General features: G+C 51.3%; 1 protein-coding gene across 2 annotated transcripts in view; it reads left to right on the forward strand.

The window, feature by feature from the left end:
• The first annotated feature begins 6,030 nt into the window (after positions 1-6,030).
• The window catches only part of ADGRG2 (adhesion G protein-coupled receptor G2), a 63,971-nt gene continuing 45,218 nt past the window's right edge, over positions 6,031-24,783 (forward strand). Inside the window, exons 1-3 of one of the 2 annotated variants that reach the window (XM_064152058.1) lie at positions 6,031-6,085; positions 17,894-18,012; positions 20,392-21,009. In XM_064152058.1, coding sequence (XP_064008128.1) covers positions 17,895-18,012; positions 20,392-21,009 — 736 coding nt within the window. In that variant the 5' untranslated portion in view covers positions 6,031-6,085; position 17,894. Of the gene's footprint in view, positions 6,086-8,514; positions 8,739-17,893; positions 18,013-20,391; positions 21,010-24,783 lie in introns of those variants that run through there. The other variant, XM_064152057.1, reaches the window with a different exon arrangement.

Below are 24,783 nucleotides of genomic sequence, written 5' to 3' on the forward strand. Positions count from 1 at the left end.
CCCAGCACCCCCAAGTCTCTTTCCCCTGTGCTGCTGTCCAACAGCTCAGTCCCCAGCCTATCCTGGTCCATGAGGTTGTTCTTTCCCATATGCCAGACTCTGCCCTTGGCCTTGTTGCATTTCATTCCTTTTCTCCCCACCCAACCCTCAGCCTGTCCAGGTCTGGCTGAATGGCAGCACAGCCTGAGGGGTGTCAGACACCACTCCCAGTTTGGTGTCACCAGCAAACATGACTCTTACATGGTAGATAAGAGATGCTGCTGGTCACTTGCTACAAAACCACCAGCTGGGATGAGCCACTTCAAAACACAGAGAATCTGAGCAGCTGCTTCACTCAGCACTCACAAGTCCAGCACTCTGCCATGCCAGGTCCTAGGTAGGAGCAGATGGATTTTTGAACCTCCAAATCAGATAATCACTTTCTCTGATGCTTCTCTAATGTGATCATAGTAACCCATGAAGAGCTTTTCCTCTCTGGTTGTGCTCAGGAGCTTTGGCAGAGCTCCCCAGAGAAGCTGTGTGTGTAATGCTGCTGAAGGAAGTCTGCAATCTTCTCTCTTCACCAAAGTGTGAGTTACAGCAGATGATTCACAGAGCCATAGAACACCAGGGTGGAAGGGAGCTCAGGGCTCATCCTGCCCAACCTTTCAGGGGAAGAATACATTTCAAACAAGATGGTCCAGAGCCCTCTCAAGCTGGGCCTTGCAACTCTTTAAGCTTTCCAAGCCTGTTGGTGTTCTTCAAACTAAGGGTAAAACATAGAAGCATAGAATCAAGCAGGTTGTCAGAGAGCTCCAAACTCCCCCAGCCCAACCTAGCACCCAGCCCTGCCCAACCAACCAGACCATGGCACTCAGTGCCCCAGCCAGGCTTGGCTGCAACACCTCCAGGCACAGCCACTCCACCACCTCCCTGGGCAGCCCATTCCAGTGCCAATCACTCTCTCTGCCAGCAACTTCCTAACAACATCCAGCCTAGACCTGCCCTGGCACAGCTTGAGCCTCTGTCCCCTTCTTCTGGTGCTGGCTGCCTGGCAGCAGAGCCCAACCCCACCTGGCTACAGCCTCCCTGCAGGCAGCTGCAGGCAGCAATGAGCTGTGCCTTGAGCCTCCTCTGCTGCAGGCTGCACCCCCCCAGCTCCCTCAGCCTCTCCTCACAGGGCTGTGCTCCAGGCCCCTCCCCAGCCTTGCTGCCCTGCTCCAAACACCTTCCAGCACCTCAGCATCTCTCTGCAATGGAGGAGCCCAGAACTGGACACAGCACTGCAGGGGTGGCCTGAGCAGTGCTGAGCACAGGGGCAGAAGGCCTTGCCTGGGCACTGCTATATGTGATAGGATCCCTGAGGCCATCGCACGTCTCTAAGTGCTGAGTAGCAGTGAGGGTCTGAACGTAACAGCTAACATACATCCCATCTGCACTTAGGTCATTCTGCTGTCACTTGCAAGAGCTGTCCAAGAGAACTCAGATTCCTTCAGATATGATTGTGAAATCAGCCAATTATTCCAAAAATGTTAGAGGTTCAATCTCCCCTGAGCCCAGAAGATGTCATAATTGGAATCCACTGGAAACAAACTGACTTGTGTTGTGTGCAGCTCCCAGGGCAGTTTCACAATACCCCTTGGAACTGCCATCAGCTCTTGAGAGGAGTGCTTGCAAAATCCAAATGCAGGCTGGGCAGTGAGTGGCTGGAGAGCAGCCCTGAGGAGAGGGACTTGGGGGTGCTGCTGGAGGAGAAGCTCCACAGGAGCCAGCAGTGTGCACTTGCAGCCCAGAAAGCCAAGCAGAGCCTGGGCTGCAGCAGCAGGGCCAGGGAGGGGATTCTCCCCCTCTGCTCTGCTCTGCTGAGACCCCACCTGGAGTCCTGCATCCATCTCTGGAGCCCCTGGGCCAAGAGGGCTGTGGAGATGCTGGAGAGTGTCCAGAGCAGGGCCAGGAGGATGCTGAGAGGCTGCAGCAGCTCTGCTGTGAGCACAGCCTGAAAGAGTTGGGGCTGTGCAGGCTGGAGCAGAGGAGGCTCCCAGGGGACCTTCTTGTGGCCTTGCAGCATCTAAAGGGGGCTCCAAAAAAGCTGGGGAGGGACTTTTGAGGCTGTGAGGGAGTGGCAGGAGTGGGGGGAATGGAGCAAAGGTGGAGGTGGGGAGAGTGAGGCTGGAGGTGAGGAGGAAGTTGTTGAGCAGGAGAGTGGTGAGAGCCTGGCAGGGGTTGCCCAGGGAGGTGGTTGAGGCCCCATGGCTGGAGGTGTTTGAGGCCAGGCTGGCTGAGGCTGTGTGCAGCCTGCTCTAGGGTAGGGTGTCCCTGGGCATGGCAGGGGTTGGCACTGCCTGATCCTTGTGCTCCCTTCCAGCCCTGCCTGATTGTAGAATTCATTGATTCTAAAATCCACTAATTAATAAAAACTCTAATTTAGAAGACAGAGAAATCCTCAAAACCCAAAAGTATTATTATTTAGGAGAAAAATGAAACATAAGGCCAGTTTATACAGGTTGAAGGTCTCCTGAGTAGGAAGTAAAAGTGTTTACACAGCCTTATGCTGAAGTGTGATGTGAGTTTTATAAAGCTTTAGTAATTATTCCAGTCCTAAGGTAAAATTTGTATTACTGAGAGCTCTGGGCTCCTGAATTTCAGAGAGCTGCTGAGGTGCTGGAAGGTGTTTGGAGCAGGGCAGCAAGGCTGGGGAGGGGCCTGGAGCACAGCCCTGTGAGGAGAGGCTGAGGGAGCTGGGGGGGTGCAGCCTGCAGCAGAGGAGGCTCAGGGCAGAGCTCATTGCTGCCTGCAGCTGCCTGCAGGGAGGCTGTAGCCAGGTGGGGTTGGGCTCTGCTGCCAGGCAGCCAGCAGCAGAAGAAGGGGACAGAGGCTGAAGCTGTGCCAGGGCAGGTCTAGGCTGGATGTTGTGAGGAAGTTGTTGTCAGAGAGAGTGATTGGCATTGGAATGGGCTGCCCAGGGAGGTGGTGGAGTGGCTGTGCCTGGAGGTGTTGCAGCCAAGCCTGGCTGGGGCACTGAGTGCCATGGTCTGGTTGGTTGGGCAGGGCTGGGTGCTAGGTTGGGCTGGGGGAGCTTGGAGCTCTCTTCCACCTGGTTGAGTCCATGATTCTATGATTCTATGACCAGATGATCTTTGGGGGTCCCTAGAGTAGGTCACAGCCAGGGGGGTTTCCAATGGTGCAGAGAAGGAGACTCCACAGCCTGACTGACCCCCCTGAGTGCAGGGGGTTGGACCTTTGGAAGTGCCTTCCAACCCTGAGCATCCTCTGATTCTATTTGAGGTTGCAGGCACATGAGAGTAAAAGAGAACACTAATTTCCTGGCACTTGGGGCTTTATGTGCTTCTTTTTTCATCTCAGTCAGAAAATATTAAAGTTTGTTTAATATTTAATATGGCAAATTATTTGACCTGGGTGGAAACAAGAGGTAGATGCTCTGCACTCAGCATCCAGAACATCAGTCAAATTACAACTAATGGCAGTGCTGAGGTTTATTAAAACCCCTGTGGTTCACTTAGCCAAAGAGCTTTCTGCTACCAGCAAGAGGGACACATCAGCATCACTGGTTACATCTGTAAATAAAGGTATGTTGAGTAAAAAGAGAACTGAGGTGTAGAGAAAAAGGTTGAAACATTATCTTTGGTTAAAAATGAACAACCAGATTGCTGCCTACAACTACCTGAAGGGAGGTTGCAGCCAGGTGGGGTTGGTCTCTTCTCCCAGGCAGCCAGCAGCAGAAGAAGGGGACACAGCCTCAAGCTGTGCCAGGGCAGGTCTAGGCTGGATGTTGTGAGGAAGTTGTTGTCAGAGAGAGTGATTGGCACTGGAATGGGCTGCCCAGGGAGGTGGTGGAGTGGCCGTGGCTGGAGGTGTTGCAGCCAAGCCTGGCTGGGGCACTGAGTGCCATGGTCTGGTTGGTTGGGCAGGGCTGGGTGCTAGGTTGGGCTGGGGGAGCTTGGAGCTCTCTGCCAACCTGCTTGATTCTATGGTTTTATTATCCTTTTCCATCACACAGAGATTCATAGAATGCTTTAAGTTGGAAGGGACCTTAAAGATCACCTGCTTGTAATCCCCCTGCCATGGGCAGGGACATCTTCCACTAGCCCAGGTTGCTCAAGGCCTCATCCAACCTGACCTTGAACAGCTCCAGGGAGGACACATCCACAGCCTCCCTGAGCAACCCATTCCAGTGTCTCACCACCCTCACTGAAAAGAATTTCTTCCTAATCTCCAGTCTAAATCTTCCTTCCTGAGACTTCTTCAATGCATTCCCTCTCATCCTTTCATGCAGGAACACAGCCAGGGGCATTGGCAGTGGCTGCAGAGAAGGAGACTCCACAGCCTCTCTGGGCAGCCTGCTCCAGGCCTCTGCCACCCTCACAGCCAAAAAGCTTCCCCTCCTCTTGCCCTGCCACCTCCTCTGCCCCAGCTTGCCCCCAGTGCCCCTTGTGCTGCCCTGGGCCAGCCCTGAGCAGAGCCTGCCTGCGTCCTGCCCACACTGCCCTGCACAGCTTGGGCACAGCACTGAGGGCAGCCCTCAGGCTGCTCTGCTGCCAGCTGCCAGCCCCAGCTGCCTCAGCCTGGCCCCACAGGAGATGTTCCCTGCCTGCAGCAGCTCTGTGCCTCTGGGCTTGACCTTTTCAAGCAGTTCCCTGAGTTCCTTCTTGACCTGAGGAGCCCAGAGCTGGACACGAGATTCCAGCTGTGACATCTTGCTAAAGAAAACAGCATCAAAGATTTCTTTATTCTTTTGGCCTGGATACATCAGCAATTGCCTCCCACCTTTATCCCATTTTGGAATGTAGATGCTCTGGGGAGCTGGAATCCAGTCCAGTGGGACATGGGCTGTGTGTCTAGTAGCAGGAATGTGGTGTGGTAAAAACCCTATGGTGTTCATGAAGACCACTTGTCACTGGTAGTGAGGCACATCTCTGACTGCTTTGCTTTATGGAGCAGTGACATGCATGTTTCTTTGGTGACTTGAGGCAGAGAGGCAGCTGTTGTTTTAATATCCCTCCTGGATCTCCAGTAGAGAAGATATTGCCTTGTTCCTTGGGTTTGTTTTTTTTTTTCAGTGAAGAAATTGAAACAGAAAGAGCTAAAATTGAACTTTGGGTGTTGTGCTCAGTGCATGACAACATGTGTAAAATCCCAGCTGGAGAGAGAGACTAAACCTCCTTATTTAATGATTACATATCTAAGAGATTTCTCTTACATGTTGGTTCAGCTCACATTCAGCAAACACTGCACTGATGGTCTCCACACCTGCAGGCCACTTTGTGACCAAAGAACATTAACAAGTAGTTGTTCTATTAAGAGCAGTGTGGGCACAGGGCAAGGGAGGGGGTTCTGCCCCTTTAATCTGCTCTCCTCAGACCCCACCTGCAGTCCTGGAGGCAGTTCTGGAGACCCCAACACAAAAAGGACTTGGAAGTGTTGGAGGCAGTGCAGAGGAGGCCACCAAGATGCTGAGAGGGCTGCAGCAGCTCTGCTCTGAAGCCAGGCTATAAGAATTTGGGCTCTGCAGGCTGGAGAAGAGAAGGCTTGGAGGAGACCTTGGAGTGGCCTTGCAGGATCTGAAGGAGGCTCCAGGAAGGCTGGGGAGGGACTAGTGACAAGGTCTGGGAATGAGAGGAGGATGAGGAATGGGTTTGAAGTGGCAGAGAGAGATTGGAACTGGATGTTAGGAAAGGGTTCTTTGCAGTGAGGGTGGCGAGACACTGGCACAGGTTGAGGGTGGTGAGACACTGGCACAGGTTTCCCAGGGAGGTTGTGGAGCACAGAATCACCCAATGTGATCAAAGATCACCTTGGGTGATTCTGTGCTCCACAACCTCCCTGGTGGTGTTTAAGGCCAGGTTGGATGAGGCCCTGAGTGACCTGTTCTAGTGGGAGGTGTCCCTGCCTATAACAAGGGGTTGGAACTGGCTGATCCTTGAGGTCCCTTCCAACCTAAACCATTCCACAATTCCTTGATTTTATGTGATCTTCAGTGCTACCATTGGTGTAAAAAAACTCCAAACAACTAACTTTTCTTTTCCTCCCCCTAGTAATCTGCCATTTGCCTGAGTCATAACTAGTACAGGAGGTTACAGAAGACAAGGTGAGTGAAATGGGGGGAGGGCTGTGCTCCTACATTCATCAGAGAAGTGTAAACATTTTAGCTGCCTCTTTGTACTTTCAGGAGGTTTCTGGTGTTCACAGCAACCTGTACCATGGCAAAGAAGATGACAAAGCCCCACAGAATTCAGAGCTATGGAAATGAGTAGGAGGTCTTTATGCTGGTGAGAGGCCTGGAACACAAGGCCTATGAGGAGAGAGGCTTGGGGAGCTGGGGGGGTGCAGCCTGCAGCAGAGGAGGCTCAGGGCAGAGCTCATTGCTGCCTGCAGCTGCCTGCAGGGAGGCTGTAGCCAGGTGGGGTTGGGCTCTGCTGCCAGGCAGCCAGCAGCAGAAGAAGGGGACAGAGGCTGAAGCTGTGCCAGGGCAGGTCTAGGCTGGATGTTGTGAGGAAGTTGTTGTCAGAGAGAGTGATTGGCACTGGAATGGGCTGCCCAGGGAGGTGGTGGAGTGTCCGTGGCTGGAGGTGTTGCAGCCAAGCCTGGCTGGGGCACTGAGTGCCATGGTCTGGTTGGTTGGGCAGGGCTGGAGGCTAGGTTGGGCTGGGGGAGCTGTGAGCTCTCTGCCAACCTGCTGGATCCTATGATTCTATGCTTTTAAATTGAATAAGTATGAGAGAAACAGTGATAGGCTAACACAGTTCATTCTAAGAGTCATTCCCCTAACTTCATGCTTAGTTCTTTTTAAAAGCATAATCATATCCACACCACAAGGCAAAGCAACCTGCAGTCTTGTGCTTTAGGAATGAAGAAGGAGTACCCAGAAGCAGGCACAGGACAAGTCTGTCTTGTCAAGCACCTTCATAGTCCACTACACACCTGCTTCAGAGCATCCAAAGATGCCAGTGATCTGAGCAAGGCTCTTCATCTGAATGAAATGTAGCATGCAGGATTTAGCCCCTAGAGGTAAACTTCTTAGCTGCCCAGGGAGGAGGTTGAGACAACCACCCTGGATGTGTCTAAGGGTGGTTTGGATGTGGTGCTTGGGGATATGGTTTAAGGTGAATCTTGTAGAGTAGGGTTCTAGGTTTGACCTGGTGATGCTGAGGGGCTTTGCCAACCTGCTTGCTTCTGTGATTCTGTGATCTAACTCCAGCTCTTCTTTGCCAGTATTTCTCTTCTGAAACCCTTCTTATCACAGAACATTAGGGCCTGAAAGGGACCTCAAAAGATCATCCAGTCCAACTCCCTGCCAGAGCAGGAGGACCTAGAGCAGGTCCCACAGGAACACATCCAGGTGGGTTTGGAATGTCTGCAGAGAAGGAGACTCCACAACCTCTCTGGGCAGCCTGTTCCAGTGTTTTTTCACCCTCACAGGGAAAAACTTTTTTCCTTCTGCTCCTGTGGCACCTGCTCTGCTGCAGCTTGCCCCCAGTGCCCCTTGTCTTATGATTGGGCATATCTTATCACTGAGCAGAGCTTGGCTCTGTCCTCCTGACCCTGCCCTGCACATCTTTATCACCAGGAATGAGAGCAGCCCTCAGGCTCCTCTGCCTCCAGCTTCAAGCCCCAGCTCCCTCAGCCTGGCCCTTGCAGATGTTCCACTCTCCTATCACCTGGACTCCTCACACCGTGCATCCTCAGGAAGACCTCCTGCCTTTCAGGTTTGTAGAGTTGGCCCTTCTCTTATCTTCAGTAGCACGGAGAAGAGTTGTTGCCCAAAGTTCCATCCTTTCCCTCAGGATGTGCAGTGGGAATCGCTTTCCTCTGCTATGCCCTGGAGCCAGGATCCTCTCAGCAGTGCTCCAGCCCGCACTCGCAGAGAGCAGTTCCTCGTTTGGTATATTAAGCAATTAACGAAGGAAAAAAGAAGTCCTTGAAAATGCCGCCCGGACAGAACATGCTTCCTTTGAAGCAACCCGAGAGCAGGAGGGGAGGGCCACAGCTGCAGCTCACTGCTGCCCTGGCGGCTAAGTGCCTTTGCACCACCACTGACCTGGACTGGCTGTCGGTTCAGGGACGAACCTCAAGCGAAATCGACCTGAAGGCTGCTAACTCTGAGAAGCTCTGTCCGCGTCAGGGCCTAACGCCACCAAGGCTGCTCGGAGGGCGAAGCCTGCAGCGCCAGAAGGTCGGTCGGTGTGAGCCTGAGCACGTTGTGCACCAAGGAACTCAGACCCGTTAGAGCAGAGCGGCAGGTCCTCGCCGCCCGAGTCTGTTGTACCTGGCTACACAGTGCCCTCCACCTCTCCTCGCCGCCTAGCCGGTACCGCTTGCTGCTTTCAGCCTGCCTCTGGCCAGCCGCACGTCTCAGCAGCTGCCCCACCAGGCCCCCGCTCGCCACATGGGCCCGGGACGACGCCCGCACCCGCGGGGCCGGCGGGCGGGGAGGCGCCCCGCAGCCGCGGCCGGGCCCGCCTTGCCGAGGGGGCCGCTCCCAGGCGGCCCCGCCGAGTTCCCTCTCGGTCTCTCGCAGCGCCTCCCTCGCCTGCCTCCGCCTACCCGCAGCGTCCAGCCGCTGCCCCAGCTGCTGGGGCCGGCGGCTGCGTCTCCTCGCACCGAGCGGGCAGGCGGCAGGGAGCGGGACGGGACGGGACGCGCGGTCCCGCGGGCCAGGTGAGCGCCTGCTCGGCTGGCAGGGGCAGAGGCGGCGGAGCCTCGAGTGCGCGGAGGGACAGGCACCGCGTCCAGCTGCGAAGGTGAGCCCAGCGCCGCGCTGCCGGTCCTGAGGGGAGCGGCTCCCCGGGGCCGGGCGCAGAGGTGCGCGGCTCTCCGGGGATGGACTTTCCCGCCCAGCCCTCCCCGGAGGGGCCGCCGGGGCGAGGGCGGGAAGGTCCAGCGGAAAGCTGCCTGCGAGGCCGGTGGTAGCGGGCGGCGGAGGACAGGTGAAGGAGCTTGGAGCTCCCGCTTGGTCGCGGAGCTGCGCCTGTGGGCTGCGGCGGGCGGCGGGCGGCGCGGTGCCGGGCGGGGCCGCTGAGCAGAGATCCCGCCCGCCAGCGCAGGGCGGCTGTGGGGCCGGGGCCGCGTCCGCCTGCGCCCGGGGCCGTCGGTGGCCGCTGGGACTGGCGGCGGGGCCGGTGCGGGCGTGAGGCGGCGGTAAGGGGCTGCGGGGAACGCGTCTGCGAGGTGGTCTTGAGGGCAGACTGCTCTCCTTAACAGGTACGTTTCGCGCTGGTGCTGGCGGAAAAGTTTCCTTGCGCTTCCCAGCCTTCCTTTAAGCGCTTCATCCCCGGCGATACAAAAGCAGTGAGGCGTTTTAAATCGGCTTAGGGAGTGACTGGTTCGGGGCGAGGCGCGGGCAGGGTTTGAGTGCGGTTTGCGAGGGCAGCGTCCCGCCGGGCCGGTGTCTGCTAGGCTGGGTCAGGTTCCGCTCTGACAGGCGTTTGGCGTGGAGATGGGAGCTGAGGAGATGCTCCGTTCGCGGTGCTTGTGCCGTTCGCGGTGCTTGTTTCTCGCACAGTCTGCGAAGTAACTTGTGTTAGGACCTCAGGCACCTGTTGTGCACAGTCGTTGTTTTTGGGGCGGGGGTTTTTGGGGTCCTTTTGTTCGTCACGTCCCTTTAGCAAAGTGTACTCGGAGCATCCTTTCCCTGCCGTGTTTGGGTTTCCTTCGCGTTGCAGATACAGAGGTTTTGTCCCCCCTGGGTGGCCTTTATATCTGAACTCCGCTGCTTTTGCGGTGTGGTTGGTTTGCGTTGATGAAATGTTTGTAAGCTAACTCACTAACCTAGAGGGATGCCTGCCCAGCAGGTTAAACATGTGCAAGCCCGGGCTGGTTTTGGTTGACGTGAAATCAGTTCTAGTAACGCTTAAGACGTGGTAGAATGAGCTTCAACGGGAGCTAGGCATGCGGGGCTAAATGTTACTCAGTCCCACAGCAGAGCCGTTGAATCTGGAGCTCTGTCACTTGTTCTGGCGAGGTAAAGCTGGCGGTTTGTGTCTCTGCTCCAAACACCTTTCCTCCTGTTGCTAACAGCGTACATCAGCGTTGGTTCCGCGCAAGCCCATGCTCCTGTCCTTAAGCTTCAAGCTTACTGCTTTAGCTCTTGCTTCCCGAGCTGGAAAGCAGAGTGAGTGGGGGAGAGAAGCAGGATTTAGTCCTTTGCCGTGTGACCAGATAACTGCTTCATGAGTTCAACTAAAGAACTTGGCTTGGGCAGGGTCTCCGAGTGCTCGATAGGGGAAACACATTGAGTGGGGAAGACAAATCTGAAGTGAAATGCTTCGAAAGAAGCTGCAGGGCAGAAGTTGCCTGTAAGCACCGTTTGCTCAGGTCTGAATTGGGGCCACAAGATTTTCTCCTTACACTGCAAGCTACTGCTGTGGCAGTCAGGCAGCAAGTGAACTGATGGTAGTAGTATCTCTAGGAATACTATCTCAATATTACTTTACTAACTATTGTTAGTAGTATCTATTAGTATTACTTTAGTACCTTAATATTACTTTACTGACAGATGTCAGTATTATCTTTCTTGCTTTACTTTAATATCTTGGTATTACTTTAGTAATGTTAGTAGTATCTTCATTAATATTACTTTAGAGTCTCCCTATATTATATTTCTTGATACTGCTTTAGTATCTCGATACTACTTTAGTAGTGTTAGTTGAACCTTTATTAATATTTCTTTAGAATCTGTCTATATTATCTTTCTTGATACTACTTTAGTATCTTGATACTACTTTAGTGTTAGTTGAACCTTTAATAATATTACTTTAGAGTCTGTCTTAATATTACTTTGCTAATGTTAGTAGTGTCTGTCTTAATATTACTTTACTAATGTTAGTAGTACCTTTATCAAAATTGCCTTAGTATTTTGCTATTACCTTAGTGTCTTTGTATTACCTTATTAACTAGTGTTAGTATCAGAGTATCATCAGGGTTGGAAGAGACCTCACAGATCATCAAGTCCAACCCTTTACCACAGAGCTCAAGGCTAGACCATGGCACCAAGTAGTATCTTTGCTAATATTACCTTACTATCTTAACATTACTGTGTAATGTTAGTAGTATCTATTAATATTACTCTATCTTAATGTTACTTTACTGACTAATGTTAGTAGTATTTTTATTAATACCGCTTTAGTTTCCTAATATTACTCACCTAACTAATGTTAGTATCTTTATTAACATCACTTACTTTCCTAATATTACTCACCTAACTAATGTTAGTAGTACCTTTATTAACATCACTTTAGTTTCCTAGTATTGCTCACCTATCTAATGTTAGTAGTATCTTTATTAACATCACTTTTAGTTTCCTAGTATTGCTCACCTAACTAATGTTAGTAGTACCTTTATTAACATCACTTTAGTTTCCTAGTATTGCTCACCTAACTAATGTTAGTAGTACCTTTATTAACATCACTTTTAGTTTCCTAGTATTGCTCACCTAACTAATGTTAGTAGTACCTTTATTAACATCACTTTTAGTTTCCTAGTATTGCTCACCTATCTAATGTTAGTAGTACCTTTATTAACATCACTTTTAGTTTCCTAGTATTGCTCACCTAACTAATGTTAGTAGTACCTTTATTAACATCACTTTAGTTTCCTATTATTACTCACCTAACTAATGTTAGTAGTACCTTTATTAACATCACTTTAGTTTCCTAGTATTGCTCACCTATCTAATGTTAGTAGTACCTTTATTAACCTCACTTTAGTTTCCTAGTATTGCTCACCTATCTAATGTTAGTAGTACCTTTATTAACATCACTTTAGTTTCCTAGTATTGCTCACCTAACTAATGTTAGTAGTACCTTTATTAACATCACTTTAGTTTCCTAATATTACTCACCTAACTAATGTTAGTATATTTATTAACATCACTTTAGTAGCTTAAGGTAATTCTATGGATCAGATGGAGCTTGTGAGCAGGTTTTTTTCTCTCCAGTGCCTTCCAAATCCAGTGTTAAACTTCTGTTTCTAATGCACCCACAGAAATTGGCTCAAAGTAGAGCTGGCTGAAGAGAGATAAAGTACTGAGTCCCTATTCTCAACTTACACAGTTTTTGTGCTGTGAATGCTTTTAGTCAGGTCTTCCACTAGTAACTAAGATGCTGGCAGGCTGAGAAACTTCTGGGCTTCATGAGAGGATAACTGTTGTTAAATTTGGACTGTTTTCTGTTCCTAATATGGAACATGAGCAGTGGCTTTGGCTAGCAGTGTAACCTGGAATCACAGAATCAACCAAGTTGGAAGAGACCTCCGAGCTCATCCAGTCCAACCTAGCACTCAGCCCTATCCCATCAACTAGACCATGGCACTATGCAATCCCTGTGCTTGAGTTTAGAACTGGATGTTTTCAGTGAGATGATATATTAGAAGGCCAAAATGAGGGTAGGTGACACAATTACTCTTGCTGACTTCGGTGGAAGAATTGGCCTGAGTAAGGCCTGCTGAAGTGATGAATGCTCAGCTTAGTAGCATTATTGTTGTGTCTGGATCCAAAGAAAACCTTTGCTCTTTTTTTCTCCTGTCTGTGATGAGGAGAACGTTGATTTTCTTGCAGGACACTGGTAGGTGCTACTCAGCTTGTGCACAAGAGAGGAGCAGAGTGAATCATTTCATGTTTCTTAGATGCTCTTAATTACCAAGGTCTTATTTTTTTCCATTCATTAATCCCTGGTGAAACAACAGTTTGGCAAACAGTGGGCAGATAGGTTTATGTAACTATTTGGTAATTAATGGGGCTCAGTTATTTGGGAGTCTTGAATTGGTTTGGAGCCAAAAGATCTTTGAAATGTATTGTTGTTCAGGGTGGACAAAAGAGCCTTTGTAGCTGACAGAAAATCAAAAGACAAAAAATGGATCTCAGACCCCTCCCTGCATGAGTCACACGGATTTGGTTCCAGCTGTGAGCTGAGCATCTTGTATACCACAGGTGCTCAACATGTGTCACTTGCATCGACTTGAGGACAGCTTTATTGCAGGTATTAGGTAGAGGAACCAATCCAAGACTTTAGAAGTGTGTTTGGTAGGTGAAGTCCCAGCCCCAGCCTGTTCTGTTTTGCCTTTATTGATGACTACAGTCCAGAAATCTCATTGTTATTTGAATCAAGAGCCACTTTTCAGCCAGTGACTTATTAGAAGAGTGATGCTTGTTCTCCTACTCCAGGTCCTCCTGTAGTGGCTACTGAAATAAATTGTTCTCCTCTGAGATTCTGAGAGCAGAGTTACTTATTAAAAGAGTGATGCTTGTTCTCCTACTCCAGGTCCTCCTGTAGTGGCTGCTGAAATAAATTGTTCTGGTCTGAGGTTCTGAGAGCAGAGTGACTTATTAAAAGAGTGATGCTTGTTCTCCTACTCCAGGTCCTCTTGTCAGTACAGTGTGTTTGGTAGGTGAAGTCCCTACCCACTGAAATAAATTGTTCTGCTCTCAACATCTCAGACCAACAAAATGTAGTTTGCAATGTGACTGAATTTGTTTGCTCTAAAAGAAGGCTGTAGAATGTCAGTTCTACTTGATTAGACAAGTATGGAAAAGAAATGGAGTCATAGAAGCAGAGAATTGTTCTGGTTGGAAAAGACCTCCAAGATCATTGAGTTCAACCATCAGTGCAACACCTCCATGCCCACTAAACTGTGTCCCAAAGTGTCTTGTCCACTGCTTTTTTGAACACCTCCAGGAATGGTGACTCCACCAACTTCTTGGACAGCCTCTTCCAAGGCCTGACCACTCTTGCAGGGAAGAAATTGTTCCTTATGTCCAACCTAAACCTCCCCTGCTGCAGCTTGAAGCCATTTGCTTTGTCCTATCACTTCTTCTTTGGAAAAAGAGAACAACCTCCACCTGACTCCAACCTCTTTCCAGTGAGTCTCCATAAAGTGTGTTTTCACTCTGTAGACTTTAGAGGGAATGACTCTGATTGAGTTATTTATGTTTGTATTTCATATGACTTGCGTTTTCTGAAATTGGCATGAGATGAGAGACCTTGAGTGTGTCCAGAGAGGGGCAGTGAGGTGGGGGAGAGGCCTTGAGCACAGCCCTACGAGGAGAGGCTGAGGGAGCTGGGATTGGTTAGCCTGGAGAAGAGGAGGCTCAGGGGAGACCTTATTGCTGTCTACAACTACCTGAGGGGAGGTTGTGGCCAGGAGGAGGTTGCTCTCTTCTCTCAGGTGGCCAGCACCAGAACAAGAGGACACAGCCTCAGGCTGTGCCAGGGGAGATTTAGGCTGGAGGTGAGGAGAAAGTTCTTCCCTGAGAGAGTCATTGGACACTGGAATGGGCTGCCCGGGGAGGTGGTGGAGTCGCCGTCCCTGGGGCAGTTCAAGGCAGGACTGGACGTGGCACTTGGTGCCATGGTCTGGCCTTGAGCTCTGTGGTAAAGGGTTGGACTTGATGATCTGTGAGGTCTCTTCCAACCCTGATGATACTGTGTGTGATACTCCAGCATCTCCACAGCCCTCTTGTCCCAGGGGCTCCAGCACTGGATGCAGGACTCCAGGTGAGGTCTCAGCAGAGCAGAGCAGAGGGGGAGAATCCCCTCCCTGGCCCTGCTGGCCACACTGCTGCTGCTGCAGCCCAGGCTCTGCTTGGCTTTCTGGGCTGCAAGTGCACACTGCTGGCTCCTGCTGAGCTTCTCCTCCAGCAGCACCCCCAAGTCCCTCTCCTCAGGGCTGCTCTCCAGCCACTCCCTGCTCAGCCTGCATTTGTGCTTGGCATTGCCTCCACCCAGCACTTGGTCTTGTTGAACCTCCTGAGCTTGGCTTGTGCCCACCTCTGCAGCCTGTCCAGACCCCTCTGGCTGGCATCCCTGCCCTCCAGCCTGGCTGCTGCACCACACTTTTGGAAGATCCTTGAAGTGGCTGCAGCACTGCAGTAGGAGAAGAAGCCAAGGTGCTGCATCAAGTGACAATGTGTGGAGCACTGCAGCCTTTGCTACACTGGAGAGAATGAATGGAACCCAAGCAATTACCAGACAGCAATAACCTCCTTACTGCCTGCTGGAAAAATGCATTTCAATGAACCCCAAACCAAGCCAATGGAACAAGATTTTTGTCCCTCTCAGTGGTGTTAGTTCTGCTGTTAAGTCAGTGGATCCTCTGGGTGCCAGACTTCACAGTGACATAAGACTTTCCAACCTCAATGTCCTCCCTATTACATCTGACTTGCTGCAGCCAACGTTTAAAAATAACATTAACAACCCCCAACTCTGCTACGTTTTTGCTTCCAGTCTGGAAAAATATGAAGCAGTTGATGGAAGGAGTTTACAGGCTTAGCATTTCTGAGAGTAATTAAAGGCACCAAGAAGTTCTTGTACCTGGCACTGCAGTGTTTCTCTTGCTCTTTCCTGCCTTTTGTCACCTGATTGGAATAGTGCAGACTGCCAGAGAACAGCTGCCAGATCTGCAAAGGCCCTTCCAACCCAAATGCTATGAATCTATTCATTATATCCTCCTCCTCCTACTCAGTAAGTTCTCTGATGGACAGCAGCCTGGGATGCTGCTGGTGTCACAGCCAGCAGCCCTTGCCAGAGTCTCATCAGCAAACCCCTCCTACAGATCCTGCTGTGCTGGGACATAGAGGAAAGGAGCTGCTTTGACTCAGAAAGCAGAAATGGTGAAGTAGTAGGTGCAGAGGAGGCCACAAAAGTGACCAGAAAGCTGAAGCATCTCTCCTATGAAGATAGGCTGAGAGAATTTGGGTTCTTCAGCCTAGAGAATAGAAGGCTCTAGGGAGACTTTAGGGCAGCCTTCCACAATTTGGATTAGATTTGCTTCTGGAAGTTTTTCATCCTCCTGCAAAAGTTAGGGAGATTTGAGAGCAGCCTGAGGAGAAGGCCTTGGGGGTGCCAGCTGGTGCCAAAGTGCCCAGCAGCCAGCACTGGTGGCTGGCAGCACAGAGGCAGCTGTGTGCTGGCTGCAGCCAGAGCAGGGAGAGCAGCAGCACAGGGAGGGGATTCTGCCACTCTGCTCTGCCAAGACCAGATCTGGAAACACTGTACCAAGTTCTGGTGCCCCCAGCAGAAGAAGGACATGGAGATGGAGGAAAAGGGCCATGGAGGTGCTCAGAGAGCTGGAGAGGCTCCCCTGTGGGAACAGCATGGGAGAGTTGAGGCTATTCAGTCTGGGGAAGAGAAGGCTCTGAGCAGACCTCAGAGCAGCCTGCCAGTACCTGGAGTGGGCTACAAGAAAGCCAGGAAGGGACTTTTGACAAGGGCTAGGAGTAGACAAGATGAGAGGGAATGGATTGAAGCTTCAGGAGGGCAGATTGAAACTGAGGATTAGGAAGAAATTCTCTCTAGTGAGGGTGGTGAGGCACTGGAACAGGTTGCCCAGGGAGGTTCTGTTTATCCCCTCCCTGGAGGTGTTCAAAGTCAGGCCTTCAGTGACGTGGTCTAGTGAGAGGTGTCCCTGCCTATGGCAGGGGATTGGACCTGGATGATCTTTAAGGTCCCTTCCAGCCCAAAGCAGTGAATTAAGTTGTAGACATCAGATCATTGGAGTTGTCAGGTGTGTTTGAGCAAGGCAGCTCTCACTGCTGGGATCTTACAATCCTTGATGGAATTCTGCCCCTTAGCCTGCTGACAGAGCAGCTTCCTTAGTGCTTTCTCTGTGCTAATGGAGACAAGTCTGGATGTGCAGAAAGCCTTTGACATTCCACGCTTGGTGTGAGGCTCTGTGGGCTTGGGGACTGCAGGAAATGCTTGCTGTGTACTTGCTGAGGTGAGGAAAGCTTTTGGATAAGCTCTGTGAGCTTGCACACTGCCTGGGTTTGGGGTGGCTTGGGGTCTTTTGGTGCATTTGGGGTTGTTTTGGTGTGGGTTTGGTTTGGGGTTTTTTTTGGTGTGTATTTGAGGGGCCTGGAGCACAGCCCTGTGAGGAGAGGCTGAGGGAGCTGGGGGGGTGCAGCCTGCAGCAGAGGAGGCTCAGGGCAGAGCTCATTGCTGCCTGCAGCTGCCTGCAGGGAGGCTGTAGCCAGGTGGGGTTGGGCTCTGCTGCCAGGCAGCCAGCAGCAGAAGAAGGGGACAGAGGCTGAAGCTGTGCCAGGGCAGGTCTAGGCTGGATGTTGTTAGGATGTTGCTGGCAGAGAGAGTGATTGGCACTGGAATGGGCTGCCCAGGGAGGTGGTGGAGTGGCCGTGGCTGGAGGTGTTCTTGCCAAGCCTGGCTGGGGCACTGAGTGCCATGGTCTGGTTGGTTGGGCAGGGCTGGGTGCTAGGCTGGGCTGGGGGAGCTTGGAGCTCTCTGCCAGCCTGCTTGATTCTACGAGTCTGTGTTTTTTGGTGGTGTTTTGTTGTTGTTAGTTATTTGGTTGTTTTTCAAGAGGTAAAAGCCTTCTTTACTTTGGGGTGGTAGAGCCCTGGAACAGGCTGCCCAGAGATAGAGTCATGGAATAGTTTAGGTTGGAAGGGACCTCAAAGCTCAGCCAGTTCCAGCCACCTGCCATAGGCAGGGACACCTCCCACTAGAAGAGGTCACTCAAGGCCTCAATGTTATGAAGTCTCCTTCTCTGGAGTGACTCAGAGCCTGCCTGGACACCATCCTGTGCAACCTCCTCTAGGTGAACCTGCTCTGGCAGGGGGACTGGACTAGATGGTTTCCAGAGATCCATTCCAGCCCCTAACACTCTGTGCTTTGTGGAAAGGCTTTTGGCCATGCTCTGATGTCTTTGTAAGAGCTTTGGGGGGAGGTTGTTTTTTTCCCAGCTCTTTTTTCCCTTGGTGACTTCACACAATGCACAGAGTGTTTGGTGAAGTTCTGTGGGGTGCATGCTGACCATAACAGGGCAGAGCAGATTGACACTCTTGGGTTGGAAACATTCTCTCACAGTGTCTGCACACCTGCACTTTTGTGTTGGGTTGTTGGCTTGGGGTTTATTTTCTAGTCACTCTGGTTTATTTTTCTTCTAGAATGGTTGCCTGGGGAAAAGAGCACTGCTGTGTTGGCAGAATACAGGAGGCTGTCTTGAGATTCAGGGCTGTTCTAGCAGTCCTTTTACTTCATTTGTTCCTGGCTACAGCAAGCAAAGGTAAGAGAACTTTTCCCCCTGAATTTCCTGGTGTTGATTTTCCAAATGAATGGGATTAGCCTTGGTGAATAAAGCCTTAGAGCAGATTCAGTACGGGCAAGTTGCTGCCCTGTGAAGGTTTGAGAGTTACCTGCCCCCCACACACTTAAGAAAATCACCCAGACTAGACTCAGCTGAGCTGGGAAGTAGAATGAAGCTTTATTTGTACAGCTTAGCACAAGATACAAGCAGAGAGTTACAATATCTACAGCTAGATACAGAAATGGAATCCCAGAATCAGTCAGGGCTAGAAGGGAGCACAAGGAGCAGCCAGTGCCAACCCCCTGCCATGCCCAGGGACACCCTACCCTAGAGCAGGCTGCACACAGCCTCAGCCAGCCTGGCCTCAAACACCTCCAGCCATGGGGCCTCAACCACCTCCCTGGGCAACCCCTGCCAGGCTGTCACCACTCTCCTGCTCAACAACTTCCTCCTCACCTCCAGCCTCACTCTCCCCACCTCCAGCTTTGCTCCATTCCCCCCACTCCTGCCACTCCCTCACACCCTCAAAAGTCCCTCCCCAGCTTTTTTGGAGCCCCCTTCAGATGCTGGAAGGCCACAAGAATGTCACCTGGGAGCCTCCTCTGCTGCAGCCTGCACAGCCCCAACTCTTTCAGGCTGTGCTCACAGCAGAGCTGCTGCAGCCCTCTCAGCATCCTCCTGGCCCTGCTCTGGACAGGCAAGGGCAGCAAAAGCTGTAGCCCATTCTTCTGTCTCTCATTTCTGTATTTTATGCAGTACCTGTTAAACACAAATTACTTGTGCAGCTTGCCAGTAGGAGCCAGGGTTTGGGATTCTCCTTTTGCCTCCCACTTGTCATTGGAGTGCTTCTGTGAATAGTGACACAGTCATCTGCTGTCTTGTGCATGAGTTTTACTTCAAAGATTGCATGAGCAGCTAGGATTTATTGCCTGACCCTAAATTTGCTGCTTCCCTAAAGCAAAAGGAAAAAACAAGCAACCAACTAACCAAGAAAGTAAAGGAGTAGGTTCCAAGGTTGCTTCTTAATCATAGAGTGAATTAGGTTGGAAGTGACCTCAAAGATCATCTAGATCCAACCCCATGCCATAGGCAGGGAAACCTGCCCCTAGAATGGGTTGCTCAAGGCCTCATTAATGTGTTGAAAACTCCTGTGTGAATGTCTAGGAGCAGGACTGTGTCACAGAGCACCATCACCTAAAGCAGATCACACAGGAATGCATCCAGGTGAATTTTGAAAGTCTGCAGAGAAGGAGACTCCACAACCTCTCTGGGCAGCCTGCTCCAGGGCTCTGGCACCTTCACTGCACAGAAGTGTCTCCTCATGTTCAGAGGGAACCTCCTGTGTTGCAGCTTGTTTGCAGATGGCACCAAGCTAGGAGCAAAAATGTGGAGCTATTGGAGGGTAGCAGAGCCCTGCAGAGGGACCTGGACAGGCTGCATGGGGGGCAGAGGCCATGGGATGAGACTGAACAAGGCCAAGGGCAGGGTTCTGCACTTTGGCCACAACAACCCCAAGCAGCACTACAGGCTGGGGCCAGAGTGGCTGAGAGCAGGCAGGCAGAGAGGGAGCTGGGGGTGGTGGGAGAGAGGAGCTGCAGAGGAGGCAGCAGTGCCCAGGTGGGCAGCAGTGCCAATGGCATCCTGGGCTGGCTCAGGAGCAGTGTGGGCAGCAGGACAAGGGAGGTTCTTGTGCCCACCCCTGTGCTCAGCACTGCTCAGGCCACCCCTGGAGTGCTGTGTCCAGGTCTGGGCTCCTCCATTGCAGAGAGCTGCTGAGGTGCTGGAAGGTGTTTGGAGCAGGGCAGCAAGGCTGGGGAGGGGCCTGGAGCACAGCCCTGTGAGGAGAGGCTGAGGGAGCTGGGGGGGTGCAGCCTGCAGCAGAGGAGGCTCAGGGCAGAGCTCATTGCTGCCTGCAGCTGCCTGCAGGGAGGCTGTAGCCAGGTGGGGTTGGGCTCTGCTGCCAGGCAGCCAGCAGCAGAAGAAGGGGACACAGTCTCAAGCTGTGCCAGGGCAGGTCTAGGCTGGATGTTGTGAGGAAGTTGTTGTCAGAGAGAGTGATTGGCACTGGAATGGGCTGCCCAGGGAGGTGGTGGAGTGGCTGTGGCTGGAGGTGTTGCAGCCAAGCCTGGCTGGGGCACTGAGTGCCATGGTCTGGTTGGTTGGGCAGGGCTGGGTGCTAGGTTGGGCTGGGGGAGCTTGGAGCTCTCTGCCAGCCTGGCTGTGATTCTGTGGTTGTCTGATGCCTTTGGCCCTCTTGGCCGCAAGGGCATATATGGAGGAGTTCTCAGTCTTAGAGAAGAGCCTTTGAAACACAAAAATGAATTCACAAATCAATTTTTGTTGTGGTTCTTTTTTCAGATCAGGAGGATTTCCTAGGAAAATACAAAGCTGTTTTTAGGACTGCATGTGAAGATCCTTGGATTATGTCACCAAGAATTTCCCTGCGTCCCTTGAAAGAATTCATTGTCTGTGTGCACGTCAAGCTCTATTCCTCAGATAGACCCTGGACAGCCTATGTGTACTATCAGGAAACGCCTCACAGCAATCTCTCTGGAGGGAAGTATGAGCTTGGGCTTACAGGAGATGGTGATAAAGTGAGGATATGGTTGTTTGGAAACCAAATAAACACAAGAGAAAGGCTGCATCAGAACACCTGGTACGAAATATGCGTGCAGTGGAAAAGCGAAGACGAGGAGATGAAGCTGTTCATCAATGGAACCAACAGGGCAAAGAGAAGACTACCTGGGAAGGTTAATTTGCCTGGCAAAGGGAAGTTCTTACTTGGCTGTTCAAGGCTGGCAGGTGCTGCTGCCTTCCCTGACCTGGGTATGACAGGGGAGCTGTACATGTTCAGGATGTGGGATAAAGCAGACATCAGGCAGTCTCACAACTGCAAGGACAGCGGTGTGATCCGCTGGAGGAAGGAGGACTGGCTCTACAACCTGACAGTGGAAGAGGACAACTCCCTGCCCTGTGGTAGGTCACCACTGCACCCACAGCTGCTCAAATAGTGCTTGTGCCCAAGGTGGAGCTGATGTTATTATTTTGTGACATTTCTCACCCAGATTGTTAGATGTCTTTGTCAGTCATTTCTAGCTAGAGGCTTCCTGAGGTGCTGTGAGGATCTGCAGCTCTCACCAGCTGTGATCCCAGCATAAAGAACACAACAACCATCCTCTAAGGGCTCTAAACTTCTCTCAACTCTTGTTGACAGTTGACAGTTCTGTCAACTCTGCTGCCCATGCAGTGCTAGTGACAGCAGGCTGCATCCAGGCAAACTCTTACAAGTACCAGGGCCTTCTGTCTCAATTTACACAGCTTCCATTCAGTAAACAACTGTAGAGGAAGGCATTTACTGGTCTTCATTCTGCACAAATTCCAGAACTTGGAATCATAGAATGGGTTGGGTTGGAAGGGACTTCCAAGTCATAGAGTCTGACCACCCTGCGGTCAGCAGGAACATCCTCCACTGGAGCAGGTTGCTCACAGCCTTGCCCAGCCTCACCTTCAAGATCTCCAGGGATGAAGCCTCAACCCCTTCCTGAGCAACCTGCTGCAGTGTTGCAGCACCCTCCTGGTGCAGAACTTGCTCCTCACAACCAATCTCAATCTCAATCTGCTCAGCTCTCATTGCAAACCACTGCCCTTGTCCTGTCCCTGCAGGCCTTTGCCAACAGTCCCTCTGCAGCCTGCTTGCAGCCCCTGCAGCTCCTGGCAGGCTGCTCTGAGCTCTGCCTGGAGCCTTCTCTTCTCCAGGCTGAACACCCCCAAATTCCCTCAGCCTGTGCTCCTTGCAGAGCTGCTCCAACCCCCTGATCAATTTTGTGTCCCTTCTCTGGACTCTCTCCATCAGGTCTGTGTCTTTAGTGTGTTGAGGACTCAGAGCTGGGTGCAGAATGTTGATTCTGGTAAGATTTCCACACCTGCTCAGCACTGAAAGCATGCTCAGCACTAAAAGCATGCTCACCCTTAACCCTGTAGTTCCCTCTCCAGAAGCCAGTGGCATTACCTCTGCAGTAACTACACATCATACACACAGAGTGACCAGGAGGGACATCTCTCACCACTTCCCAGGTTATCGTGAGGGCTGATCACATTTCTTGGACTAGGAGAACTCAGTAATAGCAAACTATTAGATTGGAGTTAATGCAGTTCTTGCTTCTTGTGGTTCCCCTCTGCTTGATGCAGCTGTTGCTTGCTGAGCAGGGGTAAATCCTGCAGGCAGGGCCAGAGGAGGAGGCCCCACGTGTGGTGCATCACAAACCTGCCACTTGCATTCCTCAGGTTCCTTTGAGAATTCCCTCTTTGCTGGGAGTGAGAAGCAGCATAACAGCTGTGGTGTGGAGAAAGGGTGCACAGACTGAGTGTGTCCCACTTCAGCAGCCATCTCCTGGGATTTAGAAGTGTTCAGTGGAGCAAGATGTGCTCACCCTTCCAGGTGCTGGCACTGGCAAAGCTTTTCATCTTGGTCTGTAGAGAATGATTCCTGGTTAGCTACATGTTTAATGGGCAGTCTCTGATTGAACATCTGGAGTATGCATATTTAGTGTGGACAGTATGGATGGATGGATACCTGCAATACTGTGTCCAGTTCTGGGCTCCCCAGTTCAAGAGAGACAGGAGAGAGTCCAGTGGAGAGCTATGTGGATGACTGAAGGTCCTGGACAGCTCTGCTGTGAAGAGAGACTGAGAGCCCTGGATCTGTTTAGTCTGGAGAAGAGCAGGCTGAGAGGAGAACTGATCAATGTCTGTCAATGTCTGAGGGGTGGGTGTCAAGATGAAGGTGCCAGACTCTTTTGGGTGGTGCCCATTGATAGGGCAAGGAACAACAGCTACAAGCTGCAGCACAGGAGGTTCCACCTCAACACAAGGTGGCACTTCTGTATGGTGATGGAGCACTGAAACAAGCTGCCCAGAGAGGAGCCTCCATCTGTGGAGACATTCCAAACCCACTTGGATGTGTTCCTGTGCAGCCTGCCTTGGGTGCTCCTGCTCTGGTAGGGTGGGTTGGACTTGATGGTCTCTGGAGGTCCCTCTGGATGTCACTGCCATCCCTGCATAATCTTACTCTGGCCTTCCAGTGTTTGAAGGAGGCTACAAGAAAGCTGTGGAGGGACTTTTTAGGTAGTGTCAGGTAGTGATAGGACTGGGGGGAATGGATCCAAACTAGAGGAAGGGAGATTTAGATTAGATGTTAGGAAGAAGTTGTTTAGCATGAGGGTGGTGAGACCCTGGCACGGGTTGCTCAGAGAGGTGGTGGAAGCCTCATCCCTGGAGGTCTTCAAGGCCAGGCTGGATGTGGCTCTGGGCAACCTAATCTAGTGTGAGGTGTCCCTGCCCATGGCAAGGGGCTTGGAGCTGGCTGATCCTTGAGGCCCCTTCCAGCCCTGACAATTCTACACTTCAATTCTCTGATAATCCAGGGTGGGGGGGGAAAGAAAATCCAGTAAGGACTATAAAGCTCTGGGTGTTTAAAAGAGCACAACCCACCAGAAACCACTTGAGTTAAACATAGTAAATGCTTGAAAAGGAATGGCAGTGATGTGTGAGCAGCAGCTCTTCACTTGGCATTTTCACGTGAGCTGTTTGCAAGTTGCCTTTAGTACCAACTTGACAGCTGGAAGAAATGTTCTGTTTAAACATTAGTCATTGGAGTTACACATTAAACAGTCCCATTCTTAATCCAAATAGAAATACCCAAACTGTTACACTGCATCTATGCAAAGGAGCACAGAGCTGCCTGGATATCTTGTACAGATTGCAATGAATAAATAATAGAGATGATTTAAGGTGTGACTGGAAATAGCATCAGTGATAGGAAAGCACTGCCAGCACTATCAGTGCCCTGCCTTGGAGCAGCAGCAGGCCACTGCCTGTTGCTTTTGCTTGCATTTTGTTTTCATCAGTACTGCTTAGTGTTTGTGTTCTGGGAATTTATATTCAGAAAAGGATTTGAACTCTCAAACCTTCAGGATTAAGTTCTTGACCCCTCTTCTCCCTGTATCCTACTGGACAATCCTTGAGGTCCTTTCCAACCTTGTGCCCTGTGAATCCTTTTAGTCATAGAATTGTCAGGGCTGGAAAGGACCTCAAGGATCAGCCAGCTCCAACCTTCTCTGCCATGGGCAGGGACACCTCACACTGGATCAAACTGCCCAGAGCCACATCCAGCCTGGCCTTAAACACCTCCAGGGATGAGGTTTCCACCACCTCCCTGGGCAACCTGTGCCAGGATCTCACCACCCTCATGCTGAATAGCTTCTTAACATCCAATCTGAATCTACCCACTTTTAGTTTTGCTCTGTGGCCCCAGTCCTATCACTGCCTGACACCCTAAAAAGTCCCTCCCCAGCTTGTAGCCCCTTTCAGGTTCTGGAAGGCCACAATAAGGTCTCCTTAAAGCCTTCTCTTCTCTAGACTGAGCTCCAGTCCTCTCAGCCTGTCTTCATGGGGGAGCAGCTCCAGCCCTCTGATCATCCTCCTGGCCCTTCTCTGCCCACCATCCAGCAGTAACTCCCAATGTTGCTGAGCCTGCTGCTGTTTCTGGAGGAGGTTTAGGCTGGAGGTGAGGAGAAAGTTCTTCACTGAGAGGGTCATTGGACACTGGAATGGGCTGCCCGGGGATGTGGTGGAGTCGCCGTCCCTGGGGCACTTCAAGGCAAGGTTGGATGTGGCACTTGGTGCCATGGTCTGGCCTTGAGCTCTGTGGTAAAGGGTTGGACTTGATGATCTGTGAGGTCTCTTCCAACC

Source organism: Pogoniulus pusillus, chromosome 12 (genome assembly GCF_015220805.1).
Source record: "Pogoniulus pusillus isolate bPogPus1 chromosome 12, bPogPus1.pri, whole genome shotgun sequence".
Lineage (NCBI taxonomy): Eukaryota > Metazoa > Chordata > Aves > Piciformes > Lybiidae > Pogoniulus > Pogoniulus pusillus.